The following is a 19810-nucleotide window of genomic DNA, read 5'->3' as shown; positions in this document are numbered from 1 at the left end:
TCCAGATAAAATCCGTTCCTCTAGCTACTGTGTCGGCCAAGGTAATGGTAACCGGGGCATGGTCAGAAATAACTAGATCTTCAATCGCCGCTTCATGTAATCGTCGCGATAATGCGTCATTAACTAGCAAGTAATCAATACGCGACCATGACTGATAAACATGGGAGAAATGTGTATATTCACGCGCATCTGGGTGTAGACTCCTCCACGCATCTATTAGGGCCGTGTGTCTTAAAAAGTCGGGCAAGATCCTATCTCTATTTCTCTGCGAACTAGTCCCTGCGCTCCTATCTTCCCTTGAAGACCTCACAGTGTTAAGGTCTCCCCCCAGAATCAAAAACCTAGTGCGATCCTGCTGGAGTTGGGTTTCCAAATGACCAAAAAAACCTGTGTTAACCGTATTTGGGCCATACACATTATGAATACTGATAGTTTCCCCTGCATGCTCCATCACTAGATGGATCCAACGGCCCTCGTCATCCCGTTCCTGGGACACCAGCGTAAACGCAAAATTTTTATGTACCAAAATTGTAACTCCCGCCTTACCCTCCCTTGCCGACGAGCCAAAAACCTGACCCATCCAGAATTTTTGCAAATACTTAAACTCTGGCTCGGTAAGGTGAGTTTCCTGTAATAGGGCCACATCTGGGTGCAATCGTTTCATGTGTCGCAAAAGTTTGGTTCGTTTCTGTGGGGATCTCAGCCCTTTAACGTTCCAAGAGACTATTTTCATGTTATTGGGCCGTGCAGAAGATGAGCTAAAATGCCTAAAAGTCGTGATAGGTTCGGGGAGTCAGATCCGCTTTTTTCCAAGAGCCATGTATAAACATCAATAACAACCAAAACTCGGCTTATAAACCAGAACCAAACCCCATGTCAAGGCCATCCGGCCCTTATCTAACAAAACCATAAAATCACCTACGGCAAGGGTTATCAGCCCCTTAATACCCACTGGTGTAAGTGACTTCACTTTTTTCTGTTGTGTCAAAACACGCCCCTCCCTCCCCCTCCCCCCCAGACCTGCATATATGTCTCCTTAAATGAGGAAGCAGCACCTGCCCTTACCACCTCATTACCCCTTTGTCGCCTGTGCACACATTTATACATTCTCATACCGTCGGTTTAACAACCTAGAGGCTGTTTGAATTATATCCTCACATAACCACATAAATCTTGTTTCGCCTCTAGGTTTCCCTGCCTCCTTTTCCCAGATCTCCTACCGCAGCTTCCCCCAGTATGCCATCTGTGGCAGATATAACTAATCCCTTGCGTAGGGGAGGCATTGTATCATTCCCGGTCGATGCCGCCCACAAGGAAAACTCTCAGAACCTGATCTAACTCCCTCACTAATCTCCTGTAGCGAAAATGCAGGGAAATACCAAAAATGCATACATTTCAACATTGTAACATTATAACATTAGGTCAGCTGTTGACCGGTACAGCGTGCCGTATAAGACCGCCAAATATCGCCCTCAAAATTTTCAAATTATCTGCACACTTATCTGTAGCCGGTCGGAATCTGCAATTGGTCTACAGCGTCCACAAAATCATCATCACATCAGCTTAAATAAAATGGTGCTGAAAAGAACTTCGTCCGTCAATCAGGAGACGTAGATCGGGTGCGGTCCCGCGTTCGCCTCTGCGGCTTCGGAGAGTCCCCTCCATTTCCAGCTCGACCCCCCCCCCCCCCCCCCGGGATCTTCCTGGTGTGGGCATTAAAGCTTCTGCCCAGGTTCGCTCCATATTTTGTCGGTTCCGTTTGGCTTCTCTTGACTTGCGATTTGGACTGTATGCTGGACTGTGACGCTCCTCTTGCTGGGGTCTGTGCCTGCAAAGCTCTGTAAGTGCGTCCTCCGCTTCCTGTGGCGTGGTGAAATCCTTGTTCCGCCCGCTCTCTTGAAACACCCGTAAGATGGCTGGGTACTGCAGGTTAAAGCGTATTTTCGCTTGGAACAGCGCGGTGCAGATCTTGCTGAAATCCCGCCTTCGTTTTCCAACCTCCGCAGAAAAATCCTCAAAAAGTAGCACTTTCATGCACATTATTTCCAAAGGACGCGATCTGCTGCGGAAAGCTTTCATGAGTGCCACCTTGTCATTGTAGTCCAACAGCTTAAAGATTACTTGTCTGGGACGAAGCGAACTGCGGTCATCTGTCGCTGGGAGGTTTCTGGGGTCCGGCCCCACTCTGTGCGCCCTCTCCACCCGGCAGGGACGGGGAAGACCTAAAGCTGCTGGCAATGTCCTCTCACATAGTCGCTGTAAATCAGAAGTTATCGCCGCTTCCTTCAGCCCCACCAGTCGTAGGTTGCTCCTCCTGGAGCGGTTTTCCAGATCCTCCACCTTGTCCCCTAACTGCGTAGTAACAGACAGCACCCCTTTCAGTTTGGATTGCAGACGCTCATTTTCATCCTCCAGCAGCGTCATACGCTGTTCTAACTCATCAGCTCTGGTATTGACTTGTGCCAGCTCCGCCTGCACGCGGTTTAGGGAATCTTGCACCGTTTTTTCCAGCGCCTTTTGCAGTTCTGGCGCTATCTGCTTGGCTACTTCACGGGCCAGGGCTACATAATCAATGGCTGCAGGATGAGAGGACATTATGTGTTCTGCCGGGCTTGAAAGCTGGGACTGATGGTGTTGCAGCTCATCTTCCTGTGTGTATAGCAGGGTCGCAGTGGCGGGAAGCGCCGCCATCTTACCTCCCTTTACAACGGCTGCGGCTGAATCTTCCATGGCAGGCTTCTGCGCGCTTCTGAGGAGGTACCTGTCCATACAGGCACCACCGGGTATGTTTCCGTGTGCAGGGCTGGTGGCTTCACCGCTGATTGTCGTCGCCGAAGCGACTATTGCGAGCAAACAGGCTGGACGGGAGCGGGAGCTCAGTCACTCGCGTCCTGCATCGCCAGCGCCGGAACCGGAAGTCCTGCAAAGGTTTTAAAATATTCATTGGGGAGACCGTCTGGTCCCAGGGATTTATTTTGTTTGGATCTTAAAACTAAAATTTCTTTAATTCCTCATTTTGTGTAGGAGCATCCAACTGGGCTAGTTGTAGATCAGACAATTTAGGTAACTTCACATCACCTAGAAAAGACTCCTCTCCGCAGATATCTGCGAGAGGGACGTATCACCCCTAAGATTGTATAGCCCTCTATAATATTCCACGAAAGGTTTCAGTTATTTTTTGAGGATCATATATTCGTGTTCCGCCTGTAGATTTTAAAAATGGCATTTTTGTTTTAGCCGCTTGCTGTTTAACTCTATGAGCTAATATTTTTCTGGGCCTATCTCCTTGGACATAAAAATTCCATTTAAGTCTCTTCAAGTTTTTCTCATACGTGTAAAGATATACGGAGCGTAATTTATCCCCAAGGTCTCGAAGTTCCATTTTTAGGACACTAGAAGGGGACAACTTCATAAGTTTTTCACAACTCTGAATCTCAGAAAGAATTGGTTTATTTCTTTCTCATTCGGCCCTCGCAGCTGCTTGAATAAATAGACCTCTAACAAAGGCCTTATGGGTACAACACAAGAGCTCAGGTGAAGAAGCCAATGGGGAGTTATACAAAAATTATTATTTTAAAGGCCTTTCCTACGAAAGCCTGTAGAGAAGCAGAGTTTAATAACTAGGTATTTAGTCTCCAAGGAAAACTAGGGGATCTGTTATATTTGTCAGCAAGAGTGAGATCAATTGGTGCATGGTCTGAACATGATATCACACCAATATTTGACTTTCATAAGATCTCTCTGTCCACTAGAAAGAAACCTATTCTGGAATAGGTATTGTGAGGGGAAGAGAAGAATGTAAAGTTCCTCTCCGAGGCATGTTGATACCTCCAAATATCGTGCAAATTTTCCTCGGAGACCAGGTTCTGAAGGTCAATATTTAGTCTATTTGGTCCTGGAGTTCGGTCTATTTCTGAGTCATTAACCACATTAAAGTCTTCAACCAAAAGCAAACCCCCTCTTTGCATATTTTTAGCTTTAGCTATTACTTTTTTAATAAACTGAAGTGGTCTTCTGTTTGGGGCGTACAGAGAAACTATCATATAAATCACATTATCAAATTCACGCACCAGAATTATGTATCTACCAAGAGGATCAATATAGGACTCTAAACGTTTATATGCTACTAAATCTTTGATCGCTATTACAACTCCAGGCTTTTTTTACAGTTGTTGAAGAGTGAATAATATGGGGGAATTTTTTATTTTTAAATAAATTATTATCTTTAGAGGATAAATGAGATTCCTGTACACAGCACATCACTGAGATTTAACCCCTTCCCTCTTTAGCCACTTATGACCTTCCTGACAGAGCCTCTTTTTTCAAATGTTTCACTTTATGTGGTAATAACGTCGGAATGCTTTCACCTATCCAAGCGATTCTAAGATTGTTTTATTGTGACACATTGGACTTTACGTTACTGGCAAAATGTGCTCGATACGTTCAGTATTTAATTGTGAAATACAAAATTTTTCTCAATTTAAATGTATCTGCTTGTAAGACAGGCAGTTATACCACAGAAAATTGTTGCTAATTAACATCCCCCATATGTCTACTTTATATTTGCATCGTTTTTTGAACATCCTTTTATTTTTCTAGGACGTTACGTTACAAGGCTTAGAACTTTAGTAGCAATTTCTCACATTTTCAAGAAAATTTCAAAAGGCTATTTTTGCAGGGGCCAGTTCAGTTGTGAAGTGGCTTTGAGGGCCTTATATATTAGAAACCCCCAATAAGTCACCCAATTTTAAAAACTGCACCCCTCAAAGTATTCAAAACAGCATTTAGAAAGTTTCTTAACGTTTTGGACGTTTCACAGGAATTAAAGCAATGTAGAGGTGAAATTTACAAATTCAGTTTTTTTTTCTTTGCAGAAATTCATATTTAATGCATTTTTTTTTGTAACACATTAAGTTTTACTAGAAAAATGCAACTCAATATTTATTGCCCAGGTTCTGCAGTTTTTAGAAATATCCCACATGTGGCCCTAGCGTGCTACTGGACTGAAACCACGGCCTCAAAAGCAAAAGGAGCACCTAGTGGATTTTGGGGCCTTATTTTTATTAGAATATATTTTAGGCACCATGTCAGGTTTGAAGGGCTCTTGCGGTGCCAAAACAGTGGAAATCCCCCAAAATTGACCACATTTGGGAAACTACACCCCCTCAAGGAAATTATCTAGGGGTATAGTAAGAATTTTGACCCCACAGGTAATTTGCAGAAATTATTGTAATTAGGCCGTGAAAATGAAAATCTACATTTTTTCAAAGAAAATGTAGGTTTAGCAAGTTTTTTCTAATTTCCACAAAGACTAATGGAGAAAAAGCACTGCAAAATTTGTAAAGTAGTTTCTCCCGAGTAAAACAATACCCCACATGTGGTCATAGACGGCTGTTTGGACACACGGCAGGGCTTAGAAGTGAAAGAGCAATATTTGGCTTTTGGAGATCACATTTAGCAGGAATGGTTTAGGAAACTACACCCCTTGAGGAATTCATCTAGGGGTGTAGTGAGCCTTTTGACCCCACAGGTGTTTCATAGAATTTATTAGAATTGAGCAGTGAAAATAAAACCAATCCTTTTTCTTCAAGAAGACATAGCTTTAGCTCAAAATTTTTCATTTTCTCAACAAATAAAGGAAAAAAAGAACCCAACATTTCTAAAGCAATTTCTCCCGAGTACGGCAATGCCCCATATGTGGTCATAAACTGCTGTTTGAGCACACAGCAGGGTTCAGAAGGGAAGGAGCGCCATTTGGAGTGCAGCTTTTGCTGGATTGGTTTCTGGGCGCCTGTGGGACCAAAACAGTGGAAACCCTTCAGAAGTGACAACATTTTGGAAACTACACCCCTCAATGCATTCACCTAGGGGTGTAGTGAGCATGTTAACCCTGCAGGTGTTTTGTAGAAATTAGTGTGCACTCGATGTTGCAGAGTGAAAATGGGATTTTTTTCCATAGATATGCCAATATGTGGTGCTCAGCTTGTGCCATCATAACAAGACAGTTCTCTTATTATTATGCGGATTTTCCCGGTTTTAGAAAAACCCTACATGTGACCCTAATCTTTTGCCTGGAAATTCGACCAGGCTCAGGAGTGAAAGAGTACCATGTAAAAATTAGGCCTAATTTGGCGATTTACAAAGTATTGGTTCACAATCGCAGATGCTCAGATGTGAAATAATAAAAAGAAAGTGAGCCCATTTAGGAAACTACACCCCTCAAGGCACTTATTAAGGGGTGTAGTGAGCATTTTCACCCCACAGGTCTTTTCCATAAATGAATGCGCTGCGGATGGTGCAAATTAAAAATTAATATTTTTCCCCAGATATGCAATTTCAGTGGCAAATATGTCGTGCCCAGCTTATGCCACTGAAGACACAAACCCCCAAATTTTTTTAAAAAGTTCTCCCGGGTATGACTATGCCATATATGTGGAAGTAAACTGCTGTTGGGGCACGCTGTAGGCTTCAGAGGGGAGGGAGCGCCATTTGGCTGTTGGAGAGCGGATTTTGCTTGGTAGATTTGCTTGAATATTGCTGGTGTTTCTGTTTATAATGTGGGGGTACATGTAAGCTGGGCAAAGTACATAGTCAGGTGGTATGATACTGGGGTAAAAAAAACAATAAAATGATCCATATATGTGTGTTACGCTGTGAAGCAATCCTTTCTGCACAGGCCAGTGTCGCACTGATATATGGTGTCCTTTCTTATGCCCCTTTTGGTCCACACTCCGCACCTTTGCAGTTTGGGGAATTTTGCTGGGAAGTGTTGTCCTGGTATAATACAGGTACCGTCGCTTCCAGCAGATATGTTTGGGCCCTCCCCTTCCTGGTTCCCTAATTTTAGGGCCTTGATAAATCGCCTCTTGAAACAGAAGAACTGCATATTTTTAATATCCTGACTTATTAGAGGCTTAACTAATTTAATTTTTTCGTAGACATACTGATATGAGGGCGTTTTTTTTGCAGGACGAGCTGTAGCTTTTATTGGTACCATTTTGGGGTAAATGCGACTTTTTGATCACCTTTTATCCTATTTTTTGGGAGGCCAGATAACCCCAAAAAAAAACCGCAATTCTGGCATCGTTTTTTTAATACAGCGTTCACCATGCGTTATAAATTACATGTTACCTTTATTCCGCGGGTCAGTCAGATTCCGGCGATACATATTATAAAGCACTTTTTTATGTTTTACAAAGTTTTGTACAATAAAATTTTGTACAATAAAATTGTCTCAAGTTGTGAGAACCATAACTTTTTCTTAGCCGACGGAGCTGTATAAGGTCTTGTTTTTTGCGAGACAAGCTGTAGTTTCTATAGGTACCATTTTTGGATACGTGCGACTTTTTGATCACTTTTTATTCCAATATTTGTAGGGCAAAGTGACCAAAAAACAGATACTCTGGTATAATTTTTACGTTTTTTTTTACGCTTTTCACCACGTACAATAAATAATATAATATTTTTATGCCTCTGGTCGTTACGGTAGCGGCGATACCAAATACGTATGGTTTATTCTTTTTTTCAATAATAAAGGACTTAATAAGGGAACAGGGCGCAATTGTGTTTTATTTTATTACTTGAAACTTTTATTATGTATTCAAACTTATTTTTTTTTTACACTGTTTTTCAAGTCCCACTAGGGGACTTGAAGGTCCAACTGTCAGATTTTTTTTTTTCTAATACATTGCGCTACCTACGTAGTGCAATGTATTAGATCTGTCAGTTATTCACAGCCGATTAGGCTTCGCCTCCTGGCGGGCCTAATCTGCTTCCGTAATGACAGAGCAGGAGGCCATTGTGTCTCCTGTTGCCATAGCAGCAACCACTAGTCCTGACTGCCTATCAGGGCTGGTGATCTGCTAGCAACCGCTAAGATGCAGCGATCGCAGCTTATTGTCAATTTTACAGGCTTCTGCTAAGCCCTGCCGGAGGTATGGCTTAGCAGAGGCAGATAGAAAGCAAACCTGGGGGCCTTAATTAGGCCCCCGGGCTGCCATGACAACCATCGGCGCCCCCCGATGGTGTTGCAGGGAGGCGCGTTGGGATGTCGGCAGCGGCCGCCCCCCTCCTAATGGTTTAAATACCGTGGTCGCTATTGACCGCAGCAGTTAAAGGGGTTTTCCCATGAGGGACATTTATGACATATCCACAGGATATTTCATAAATGTCAGATAGATGCGGCTACCACCTCTGGGACCCGCACCTATCTCTTGTACGGGGCCCCCTAAAACCAGTTCTAGCCATTTGTGCTCACGCTGCCTCCCGGCCACTTACTGATTACATGGCCGGGAGTTACGGAAACAGCGTAACACGCTGAGCTACTCTGTGTCCGTAACTCCAATAGTAGTAAATGGCAGTTACGGAAGCAGCGTAGCTCAGCAAGTTACGCGCGATCGCTGTTCCTGCCCGTTAGAGCAGCCTGTCTCAAACGCAGCTGAAACGCAGCTGAAACGCAGCTGAAAACGCAGCTGAAAACGCAGCTGAAAACGCAGCTGACACCTGCAGTGCATCGAGCAGGCTCCGCGCGTGAGCCCACTCCACACATAAGCCCTGGCTCCATGACATGCCAGCACGTCATATGTCGGGAAGAGGTTAAGGAAGTGGTCAGTGTGGTCTGGCGCAGCAGGACCGTTGACTGCCGACAATAAGACGCAGGGACTTTTTAGTAAGATTTATTCTTGCTAAAAAGTGCGTCTTAAAGTCCGAAAAATACGGTACATATGTAATCAATATATATTGAGTCACCATATGTCTATATCTACAAAGTCTTGGAAAAGAATTTACCCGCACCTTGGTGTTTTTCCTGTTTTGTTGCAATACAACCTGAAATTAAAATCAATATTAAATTTGATTTTAAGCAATGGATCTGATAAAATATTCTAAATTATAGCAGTGGAGTGTAAAAAAAATAAAAAATAAATACCTTGATTCAACACAAACAATAACATTGAAGGAACTCCAAAGAACCACATCGGAGATGGAAGTATATGTCCATAGAACTACTATAAGGCCCAGTTCACACAGAGTTACTGGGGCTGACTTTGATGCGGAAGCCGCATCGGAATCAGCGCCAAAAAATCATCTCAAAACCGCCTCCCATTGACTTTAATGGGAGGCGGAGACGTTTTTTTCCCCATGCAGCTCAGGCGATGTCTGATCATTCTCCCGTCGGGAGAACTACGGGAGTAAGTGACAGCACAGCGTGATCTTGCGAGATCACGCTGTGCTGTGGATTAAGCTGGACAAGAAATCAAAAGAAGCGTATGACGCGGATTGGTCAGCGTCATACACTTCTATTTACTACGCCCACTTGGTCAAGAGTAAAAAAACTTGGGCATGAAGATCAAATTTGCATAACACTTAAAATGCTCATAACTTTGTCAAAAAAAAACAAAAAAAAAAAACAACATTACTTATCTACATTAAAAGCGCCTGTTAAATTAGGTAGAAGATGAAACTGGTGACAGAGCATCTTTAATTCTTTTAATCTTTCCTCATAACTTAGATTCTCCATGCCCCTTATTAGTTTTGTTGCTCTTCTTTGTATTTTTTCCAACTCCAGGGAATCCTTTCTATGAACTAGAGCCCAAAACTGAACTGCATATTCTAGATGAGGCCGCAATAATGCTTTGTAAAGTAGTAATATTATATCCCTGTCCCGCGAGTCCATGCCTCTTTTAAAACACGTCAATATCTTGCTGGCCTACGAAGCAGCTGATTGACACTGAATGCCGTTATTTAGTTTATGATCTACAAGTACACACAGATCCTTCTCAACAAGTGACTCTTCCAGTGTAGCTCCCCCTATGACATATGAGGCATGCAGATTGTTGGTACCCATATACATAACTTTACATTTATCTACATTAACCCCCTCCGGACATCTGCCGTATATATATACGGCGCTGTCGGGCAGGGCTTCCCGCAAAGTGCAGTACCATTACGTTGCAGTGATCATGCGGGCTCAGGAGCGGAGCCCGCACCATCACTGCCGGGTGCCAGCTGTATGTTACAGCTGGCACCCTGAGCTATCGGCCAGGACCGAAGCTAGCTTCCGATCCGGCCGATTAACCCATCAGATGCTGCATTCAATAGAGATCGCCGCATGTGAGGAGTTTTTAGCCACCGGCACCCAAGCAATGTGATCGCTGGGTTGCCAGTGGCTGCAATGGCGATCGGAGGCCTAATACTTACCTCCCTATCTGCCAGCAACGGAAGCCCCCTATGCCCCGCTCGCCGGCTCAGCTTCCGGCTCAGAAGTGGGTGTGCGAAGTATGTTACAGAGGACACCACGCTGTAACGGCAGGAACCAGAGCTAGCTCCAATTTCCTGCCATTAACCCCTTCGATGCAGCGATCCAATGCGATCGCTGCATCAAAGTGGATTGTAGCAAATCGGCAGCCTGCCATGCGATGGCAAGGCTGCCAACTGTTACTATGGCAACAGGAGGCCTAACAATGGCCTCCTGCCTGCCAGTACGGAAGCCGATTAGGCTTCTGTTTCAAGTGGCGATTTATCAAGGACCTAAAATTAGGGAACCAGAAAGGGGAGGACCCAAACATATCTGCTGGAAGCGAGGGTGCCCGTATTATACCAGGACAACACTTCCCAGCAAAATTCCCCAAACTCAAAAGGTGCGGAGTGTGGACCAAAAGGGGGATAAGAAAGGACATTTATCAGTGCGACACTGGCCTATGCATAAAGGATTGCTTCACAGCGTAACACACATCTATGGATTATTTTATTGTTTACCCCATTATTATACTACCTGACGATGCCCAGAATATACTGTGCCCAGCTCACATTATAAACTGAAATACCAGTAAAATTCCAAACAATACTACTAACAAGCAAAATTCATGCTCCAAAAGCTAAATGGCGCGCTTTCCCTTCTGAGCCCTACAGTTTGCCCAAACAGCAGTTTACTTCCACATATATGGCATCTCCGTACCTGGGAGAACCCTTTTAATTTTAATTTTCTACTTTGCTCCATCCGCTGCGCAATCATTTATGGAAAAGACCTGTGGGGTGAATGCTCACTACACCCCATAATAAATACCTTGAGGGGTGTAGTTTCCAAAATGGGGTCACGTGTGGGGGGGGGGTTTCCACTGTTTTAGTCCCACAGGGGCTTTGCAAATGCGACATAGCAACCTGAAACCAATCCAGCAAAATCTGTACTCCAAAAGCCAAATTGCACTCCTTCACTTCTGAGCCCTACTTTTTTTCCTTTATTTACTGAGAAAATGAAAAATTTTGAGCTAAAGCTACGTCTTATTGAAGAAAAAGGATATTTTTATTTTCACTGCCCAATCCTAATAAAATCTATGAAACATCTGTGGGGTCAAAATTCTCATTACACCCCTACATGAATTCTTCAAGGGGTGTCGTTTCATGAATGGAGTCACTTTTGGGCAGTTTCCACTGTACTGGTTCCTTAGGGGCTTTGCAAAAACAACATGATTCCAAGAAATCAATTCAGTAAAATCTGTACTCAAAAAGCCAAATGGTGCTCCTTCTCTTCGGATCCTTGCCGTATGCCCAAACAGCCGTTTATGACCACATATGGGGTATTGCTGTCCTCCAGAGAAGTTGCTTTACAAATGTTGGGGTTCATTTTTTTCCTTTATTTGTTGAGAAAATAAAAAATTTTGAGCTAAGGCTACAGTGAAGGAAATAAGTATTTGATTCCTTGCTGATTTTGTAAGTTTGCCCACTGTCAAAGACATGAACAGTCTAGAATTTTTAGGCTAGGTTAATTTTACCAGTGAGAGATAGATTATATGAAAAAAAAAAAAAAGAAAATCACACTGTCAAAATTATATATATTTATTTGCATTGTGCACAGAGAAATAAGTATTTGATCCCTTTGGCAAACCAGACTTAATACTTGGTGGCAAAACCCTTGTTGGCAAGCACAGCAGTCAGACGTTTTTTGTAGTTGATGATGAGGTTTGCACACATGTTAGATGGAATTTTGAACATCTGGATGATTCTGAGAGTGATTGGGAGAAGGTGCTGTGGTCAGATGAGACTAAAATTGAGCTCTTTGGCATTAACTCAACTCGCCGTGTTTGGAGGAAGAGAAATGCTGCCTATGACCCAAAGAACACCGTCCCCACTGTCAAGCATGGAGGTGGAAACATTATGTTTTGAGGGTGTTTCTCTGCTAAGGGCACAGGACTACTTCACCGCCTCAATGGGAGAATGGATGGAGCCATGTACCATCAAATCCTGAGTGACAACCTCCTTCCCTCCACCAGGACATTAAAAATGGCTCGTGGCTGGGTCTTCCAGCACGACAATGACCCGAAACATAAAGCCAAGGCAACAAAGGAGTGGCTCAAAAAGAAGCACATTAAGGTCATGGAGTGGCCTAGCCAGTCTCCAGACCTTAATCCCATCGAACACTTATGGAGGGAGCTGAAGATCAGAGTTGCCAAGCGACAGCCTCGAAATCTTAATGATTTACAGATGATCTGCAAAGAGGAGTGGGCCAAAATTCCATCTAACATGTGTGCAAACCTCATCATCAACTACAAAAAACGTCTGACTGCTGTGCTTGCCAATAAGGGTTTTGCCACCAAGTATTAAGTCTGGTTTGCCAAAGGGATCAAATACTTATTTCTCTGTGCACAATGCAAATAAATATATATAATTTTGACAGTGTGATTTTCTGTTTTGTTTTTTTCATATAATCTATCGCTCACTGGTAAAATTAACCTAGCCTAAAAATTCTAGACTGTTCATGTCTTTGACAGTCGTCAAACTTACAAAATTAGCAAGGGATAAAATACTTATTTCCTTCACTGTATGTCTTATTGAAGAAAAAGGATTGTTTTTATTTTCACTGCCCAATTCTAATAAAATCTATAAAACCCCTATGGGGGTCAAAATGCTCACTACACCCGTAGATTAATTCCTCAAGGGGTGTAGATTCCAAAATGGGGTCTCTTGTGGGAGGTTTCCACTGTTTTGTCCCTTCGGGGGCTTTGCAAATGTGACATGGTCTCCGCAAACCATTCCTGCTAAATTTGAGCTCTAAAAGCCAAATGGCGGTCTTTCCCTTCTAAGCCCTGTGATGTGTCCAAACAGCCATTTAGGACCACATGTGGGGTATTGTTTTAATCGGGAGAAATTGATTTACAAATGTGGTGCTGCTTTTTCTCCTTTAGTCCTTGTGGAAAAGAGAAAAAATTAGCTAAACCTACATTTTCTTTGAAAGAATGTCGATTTAAAATTTTCACGGCCTACTTCCAATAATTTCTGCAAAAAACATATGGGGTCAAAATGCTCACTATACCCCTAGATAATTTCCTTGAGGGGTGTAGTTTCCCAAATGGGGTAACTTTTGGGAGATTTCCACTGTTTTGGCACCGCAAGAGCCCTTCAAACCTGACACGGTTGACTAAAATATTTTCTAATAAAAAGGGGGCCCCAAGATCCACTAGGTGCTCCTTTGCTTCTGAGGCCAGTGCTTCAGTCCATTAGCACACTAGGGCCACATGTGGGATATTTCTAAAAACTACAGACTCTGAGCAATAAATATTGAGTTGCATTTTTCTGGTAAAAGCTTCTGTGTTACAAAAAAAAAATGGATTAAAAATGAATTTCTGCAAAAAAAACACTTTGCTTTAATTCCTATAAAACATCTAAAGGGTTAACAAACTTTCTATATGGAGTTTTTAATACTTTGAGGGGTGAAGTTTTTAAAATGGGGTGACTTATTCAGGGTTTCTAATATATAAGGCCCTCAAAGCCACTTCACAACTGAACTGGCCCCTGTAAAAATAGCCTTTTGAAATTTTCTTGAAAATGTGAGAAATTGCAGTTAAAGTTCTAAGCCTTGTAGCCTCCTAGAAAAATAAAACGATATTCAAAAAACGATGCCAATCTAAAGTAGACACATGGAGGATGTTAATTAGCAACAATTTTGTGTCGTATATGCCTGTCTTACAAGCAGATACATTTACATTTCGAAAAATGCTAATTTTTGCAATTTTTCAATAAATTTTGGTGTTTTTCACAATTAAATACTGAATATATCGGGCAAATTTTGAAAGTAACATAAATCCAGTGTGTCACGAGAAAACAATCTCAGAATCGATTGGATAGGTGAAAGCATTCCCAAGTCATTACAACATGAAGTGAAACATGTCAGATTTAAAAAAATGAGGCTCTGTCAGGAAGGTCAAAAGTGGCCAAAGCGGGAAAGGGGTTAAACCTCATTCGCCAAGTGGATGCCCAAACACTTAGTGCATCCAAATCAGCTTGCAATTTACGAACATCTTCCACAGACTGAACTATATTACATAGCTTGGAGTCATCTGCAAAAATAGAAAGTGCCTTTAATCCCATCCTCTATATCATTAATAAATAAATTGAATAATAGTGGTCCCAGCACTGAACCCTGTGGTACACCACTTATTACTGGGGACCATTCAGAGTAGGAATCATTGACCACAACTCTCTGGATACGGTCCTTGAGCCAATTCTCAATCCAATTACAAACTATACTTTCTAAACCTATAGTCCTTAATTTACCCATTAGACGTCTATGAGGGACAGTGTCAAATGCCTTTGCAAAGTCCAAAAACACTACATCCACAGCTGCCCCAGGTCTAGGCTTCTGCTCACCTCTTCATAAAAACAAATCAGATTGGTTTGACAACTTCTGTCCTTCGTAAAATCTTTACTGGGGGTTGACCAATTTCCCAAACATTAGACTATACAAATTAGTAACTAATGCCCAAATTAGTCAGGATAGGCTGAACAATTGATTTAAAGAGGCTCTGTCACCTGATTTTGCAACCCCTATCTGCTATTGCAGCAGATAGGCGCTGCAACGTAGATTACAGTAACGTTTTTATTTTTAAAAAACAAGCATTTTTGGCCAAGTTATGACCATTTTTGTAGTTATGCAAATGAGGCTTGCAAAAGTCCAAGTGGGTGTGTTTAAAAGTAAAAGTCCAAGTGGGCGTGTATTATGTGCGTACATCTGGGCGTTTTTAATACTTTTACTAGGTGGGCGCTCTGACGAGAAGTATCATCCACTTCTCTTCAGAACGCCCAGCTTCTGCCAGATCACGCTGTGACGTCACTCACAGGTCCTGCATCGTGTCAGACGAGCGAGGGCACATCAGCACCAGAGGCTTCAGTTGATTCTGCAGCAGCATCGGCGTTAGCAGGTAAGTCGATGTAGCTACTTACCTGCAAACGCTGATGCTGCTGCAGAATCAACTGTAGCCTCTGGTGCCGATGTGTCCTCGCTCGTCTGACACGATGCAGGACCTGTGAGTGACGTCACAGCGTGATCTGGCAGAAGCTGGGCGTTCTGAAGAAAAGTGGATGATACTTCTCATCAGAACGCCCAGCTAGTAAAAGTAGTAAAAACGCCCCGATGTACGCACATAATACACGCCCACTTGGACTTTTACTTTAAACACGCCCACTTATACTTTTGCAAGCCTCATTTGCATAAATACAAAAATGGTCATAATTTGGCCAAAAATTCTCGTTTTTTTAAAATAAAAACGTTACTGTAATCTACATTGCAGCGCCGATCTGCTGCAATAGCAGATAGGGGTTGCAAAATCTGGTGACAGAGCCTCTTTAAGTGTGTACGCCCCACATTTCTCCCATTATCTAAAAGCCCATCGCTACACTTCGAATGTACTGCACTCCGAGCAGGATGATGCTTTCTGCCCCAGGGTAACTCCCCCAAATGTCTATGGGCATGCACACTAGTTCAATAATTTTGAAAATAAATACTTCACTCTTACACACACTACTCAGTACATATACCCTTAGCACAGGTTGGACCCACTTCGGTAACCTACCAGCAACTGGTGCCCCATACCCCAGCTGCAAATTTCAACTAATATTCTGCATCTCCGTTGCTGCATGCAAAATTATTCTGCAAACTTGGACTACTATGGACAGCTTAATCGTCATCCTCAGAATCCACGTACAGAAACTGTGTGAACCTCCACATCACTGCCACTACTAAAGTAGAGTCTTATTGCTGGTCATTCGGATTTAAAGTGGCTCTGTCACCACATTATAAGTGGCCTATCTTTTACATGATGTGATCGGCGCTGTAATTTAGATTTCTTAATGAACTGGGCGTGTTTTACTTTTTGGCCAAGTGGGCGTTGAAACAGAGGAGTGTATGACGCTGACCAATCAGCGTCATACACTTCTCCCCATTCATTTACACAGCACATAGCGATAAAGCTATATCGCTATGTGCAGATACACAAACACACTATAACGTTACTGCAGTGTCTTGACAATGAATATACATTACTTGAAGCCAGGACGTGATGTGTATTCAGAATCCTGACACTTTGCTAATACAATCCCGACACTACAGCACAGCAAGCGTAATCTCGTTTGAAATGACAGTTTACAGCGTAATCTCGCGAGATTATGCTTGCTGTGCTGTAGTGTCGGGATTGTATTAGCTAAGTATCAGGATTGTGAATACACATCACGTCCTGGCTGGAGGTAATGTATATTCATTGTGAGAACACTGCAGTAACGTTATAGTGTGTTTATGTGGCTGCACATCGCGATATAGCGATATCGCTATATGCTGTGTAAATGAATGGGGAGAAGTGTATGACGCTGATTGGTCAGCGTCATACACTCCTCTGTACAACACCCACTTGGCCAAAAAGTAAAACACGCCCAGTTGCCATTAAGAAAATCATTAGCATAAAGAGAATATAGGTCATAACTCTGTCAAAAATGATAGTTTTTCTAAATAAAAAAACACTGCTGTTATCTACATTACAGCGCCGATCACATCATGCACAATATAGGCCACTTATAATGTGGTGACAGAGCCTCTTTAAGAAAAGGAGTTATAACTAAAGAACGGTTGAACAGAAAATCTATGCATTTTGTTCTTCAGTGGAAAGTGCTTTTTAATAAAGATCTTAATTTTCTGTGCATATTATACATCAATGTTTTATCCAACAAACTAGAAACACCTAATCGTGTAGAATTTTATTTTTTTGCGATTTTTAATAATGTCAGAATTATATTTTTAAAAAAGTCAAATAAAAAAAAAAAAAGTATCTACCTTCTTTATACAACATGTCTATTGCGCCTACACCTGGATACATATTCCCATTTTGGTCACGGATGGGGACGATAAAACAGTGCGGCCCTAAAGAAAATCATAAAAAAGGTTAAACTCAGGTCTGCCTTCACATGAACTTATTACACTTTATAAATCAAAGTGGTCGGTGTCATTTATGTGACAGATCAGAACATGTACTCACACGCTTCGTATGCATTAGCATATACATAACCTGGTACTGTCTTTTATCTTTCAAGATAGGAAGATATCTAATGCAAACAAAGCCTGAACTGTAATTAGATAGATGTCGCCTTGACTGAACTGTCTAGTCATAGAATTGAGCAATTACCTGCGCCTTCCAGATGCATGAAGCAGTGCCTTACAAGTCTGAAGAATAATCAGAGAAACAAACCTTGAGATTTTCCATTTATAATTAGCTGTGCAAAAACAGCAGCATAATTCCCTTTCATTGTATTGCCAATATACATCTTCTGTGCATTCTCACAAGGAGTATGGATAATGAACTCCTAAATAAAATAAAAATTATTAATGAATTATATATAGAATGACATGATAAGTACATGGAGAGAAAAAAACAATTATACGTTTTCTATATGTCAACATATTCTTTATTTTTGTTTCTATGAAAGGAGGGAGATAATTGGCTGCCGAATACCTCTAGCATTGCCTATCTCATTGTGAAGCAATAAAACTTGTTTGTTCACGGTTTCCCCTATGGGGAACACCAGTAGACAGTTCCGATAGATTAATTTCTATGGTATAGAGCATTTTGTGTTTTTCCTTTGTCACACGAATGTGCCAATCAACCTCTAGAAAAAGAAACGGACGACAGAATTATATTGATATTGAATAAGATTACAATAAAGATTAAAAGTAGTTTAGAGATTGTGGCATTTGTGAAGCGGAAAAAAAAATGGGATTAGGCTCAATACGTCCTTTAAAGTTGAACAATCTAGTGGGAAATATCGCCCAGCTCTCTCATCCCTCTCATTTTCCTCTAATTACATATCACGTGATGGTGGGGACCCGGTTGGAATGGCTGTATTCCGGCACTTCCAGCCGACTCCCTGTTCCCCCTTTCTTTTGGCTAATACTTTAGCTTTAAAAATAAGGGCAGAAATAGTGATGGAAAAGGAATGACGAAAGAAAAAAGGAAGGAGATATTTTTTTTATTTATTATTACTATTAAATTTTATATTTAAAAAAAAATATTTATATAATTTTTTTTATGTTTTCTCCATTTATCGTTTTTTCTTGAGTGGGGGACGATGACAATTGTTGAATCAGTTAATGAATGGATGATACTTTACATCAATAGTGGTAAATAAAACTGTTTAAGTATTTTAGTTTATATGTTTTCACATTGACTGGATCTTCGATTGGTTAAGAGAAACCAGAATTGGCCGAGGTGATCCTATGAAGGAATAAAAGATAATCAAATGTACATGCTACCGAAGATGGCTCTGAATTAGTCCCGACCGGGATGGAATGCGTTAGTTAATAGGAAACCACCAAAATAAGTGCAGAGATTGACGTAATCATGTCACGGATCAACTCAGCATGACCCCATGATATGAAGACACTCGCTGTGTATTTTACAACAAACGGCATGGTTTACGTAGAGGAGAGATCCATCTTCCCGTTGAACTTTTCGGAATAAAATCAGGGACAAGATATACAAAATGGGGCCTCGAATTATATCTTACAGGCATCAAAAGATAAGCGCTGGTTATATTTTTATGTTCTGAATCAACTGGTGCCATCTGTTATATAATGGACCTATGTAGGTCTACTTTATTGCCTTACCTGATTAAGAACTGTTGGAAGCAATAGACACAAGGCAACTGCTTGGACAACTTCTTGAAAAAGGGCTGGCAAAGTCTGACGTTTGCTATCTAATCGACCTAAACCGCTCTCTTACTTTGTCTTTGTATAAACCTTTTTAGATGCAACTGCCTGATAGATAATTATATAAGCTGTCCTCCTTGACTTATAATTGATAAGCGTATTTCTTGCAGAAGACCTTACTAGTAATTTTGAATAACAATTCTAGTGCCTTGTATACTCTGGCCAGGAAATGTTTAATGGGTTTATTCTGTGTATTTAAATGAATGTGGATATTTGCCAGTATAGTTCATAGTCAGATATTTTATGTTTTTCTATCATCAATGAGTGCCTAGTATAGTCTTGAAGAAATCAATTTTCTTGGTTTTCCTTCATGTATATACTTGTGGTTGGACCCAAAGTATATATACTTTTGCACCCATAATCTTTGAATCAGAGTACCAACACTGCTATCGTGCGCATCTATATTGTTATAAGTGGTAATGGGAATAACAATGACTAAATCAACTGAACTAGATGCCACTTAGAATAGAGAACAGAAATGAAAGGTAATAAGAAAGAGGAAAAACGATGGGGTTAGCAGATGTGGTCTCAAGGGGCAAGGTACTGTAATTCTTCTGCAAGTAAGTTTAGTAAGTAAAGGCTTTCGTAGGAGAGATTACAAGGATGTTATACCAAGAAAATGAGAAAGGATAGGGAGTGTTCTCCAGTTATCTGTTAAGGTCTCAGACCCCTTCACTGCTACTGTATATGGTTTACTTGAATATTATGAATCCAAAGGGTACATATCTGTTAAAATTCTGTTTCTCAGTCATGCAAAATATTAGAAGAATTTTTGTTAATCATCCAGGT

At 41.5% G+C, this 19810-nt stretch overlaps 1 protein-coding gene across 1 annotated transcript in view; it reads right to left on the bottom strand.

Moving 5' to 3' along the window:
- The window catches only part of ACOXL (acyl-CoA oxidase like), a 424164-nt gene that overhangs the window by 287204 nt on the left and 117150 nt on the right, over positions 1-19810 (bottom strand). The window contains exons 6-7 of the mRNA XM_075864464.1: positions 17505-17619; positions 17093-17179 (exon numbers count right to left, since the gene is read on the bottom strand). Coding sequence (XP_075720579.1) covers positions 17093-17179; positions 17505-17619 — 202 coding nt within the window. The remainder of the gene's footprint in view (positions 1-17092; positions 17180-17504; positions 17620-19810) is intronic.

The sequence above is a fragment of the Rhinoderma darwinii genome, chromosome 4 (genome assembly GCF_050947455.1).
Source record: "Rhinoderma darwinii isolate aRhiDar2 chromosome 4, aRhiDar2.hap1, whole genome shotgun sequence".
NCBI classification, from domain to species: Eukaryota; Metazoa; Chordata; class Amphibia; order Anura; family Rhinodermatidae; genus Rhinoderma; species Rhinoderma darwinii.
Note: the sequence above shows the minus strand (reverse complement) of the source record. Positions and strands in the feature narration are given on the sequence as shown.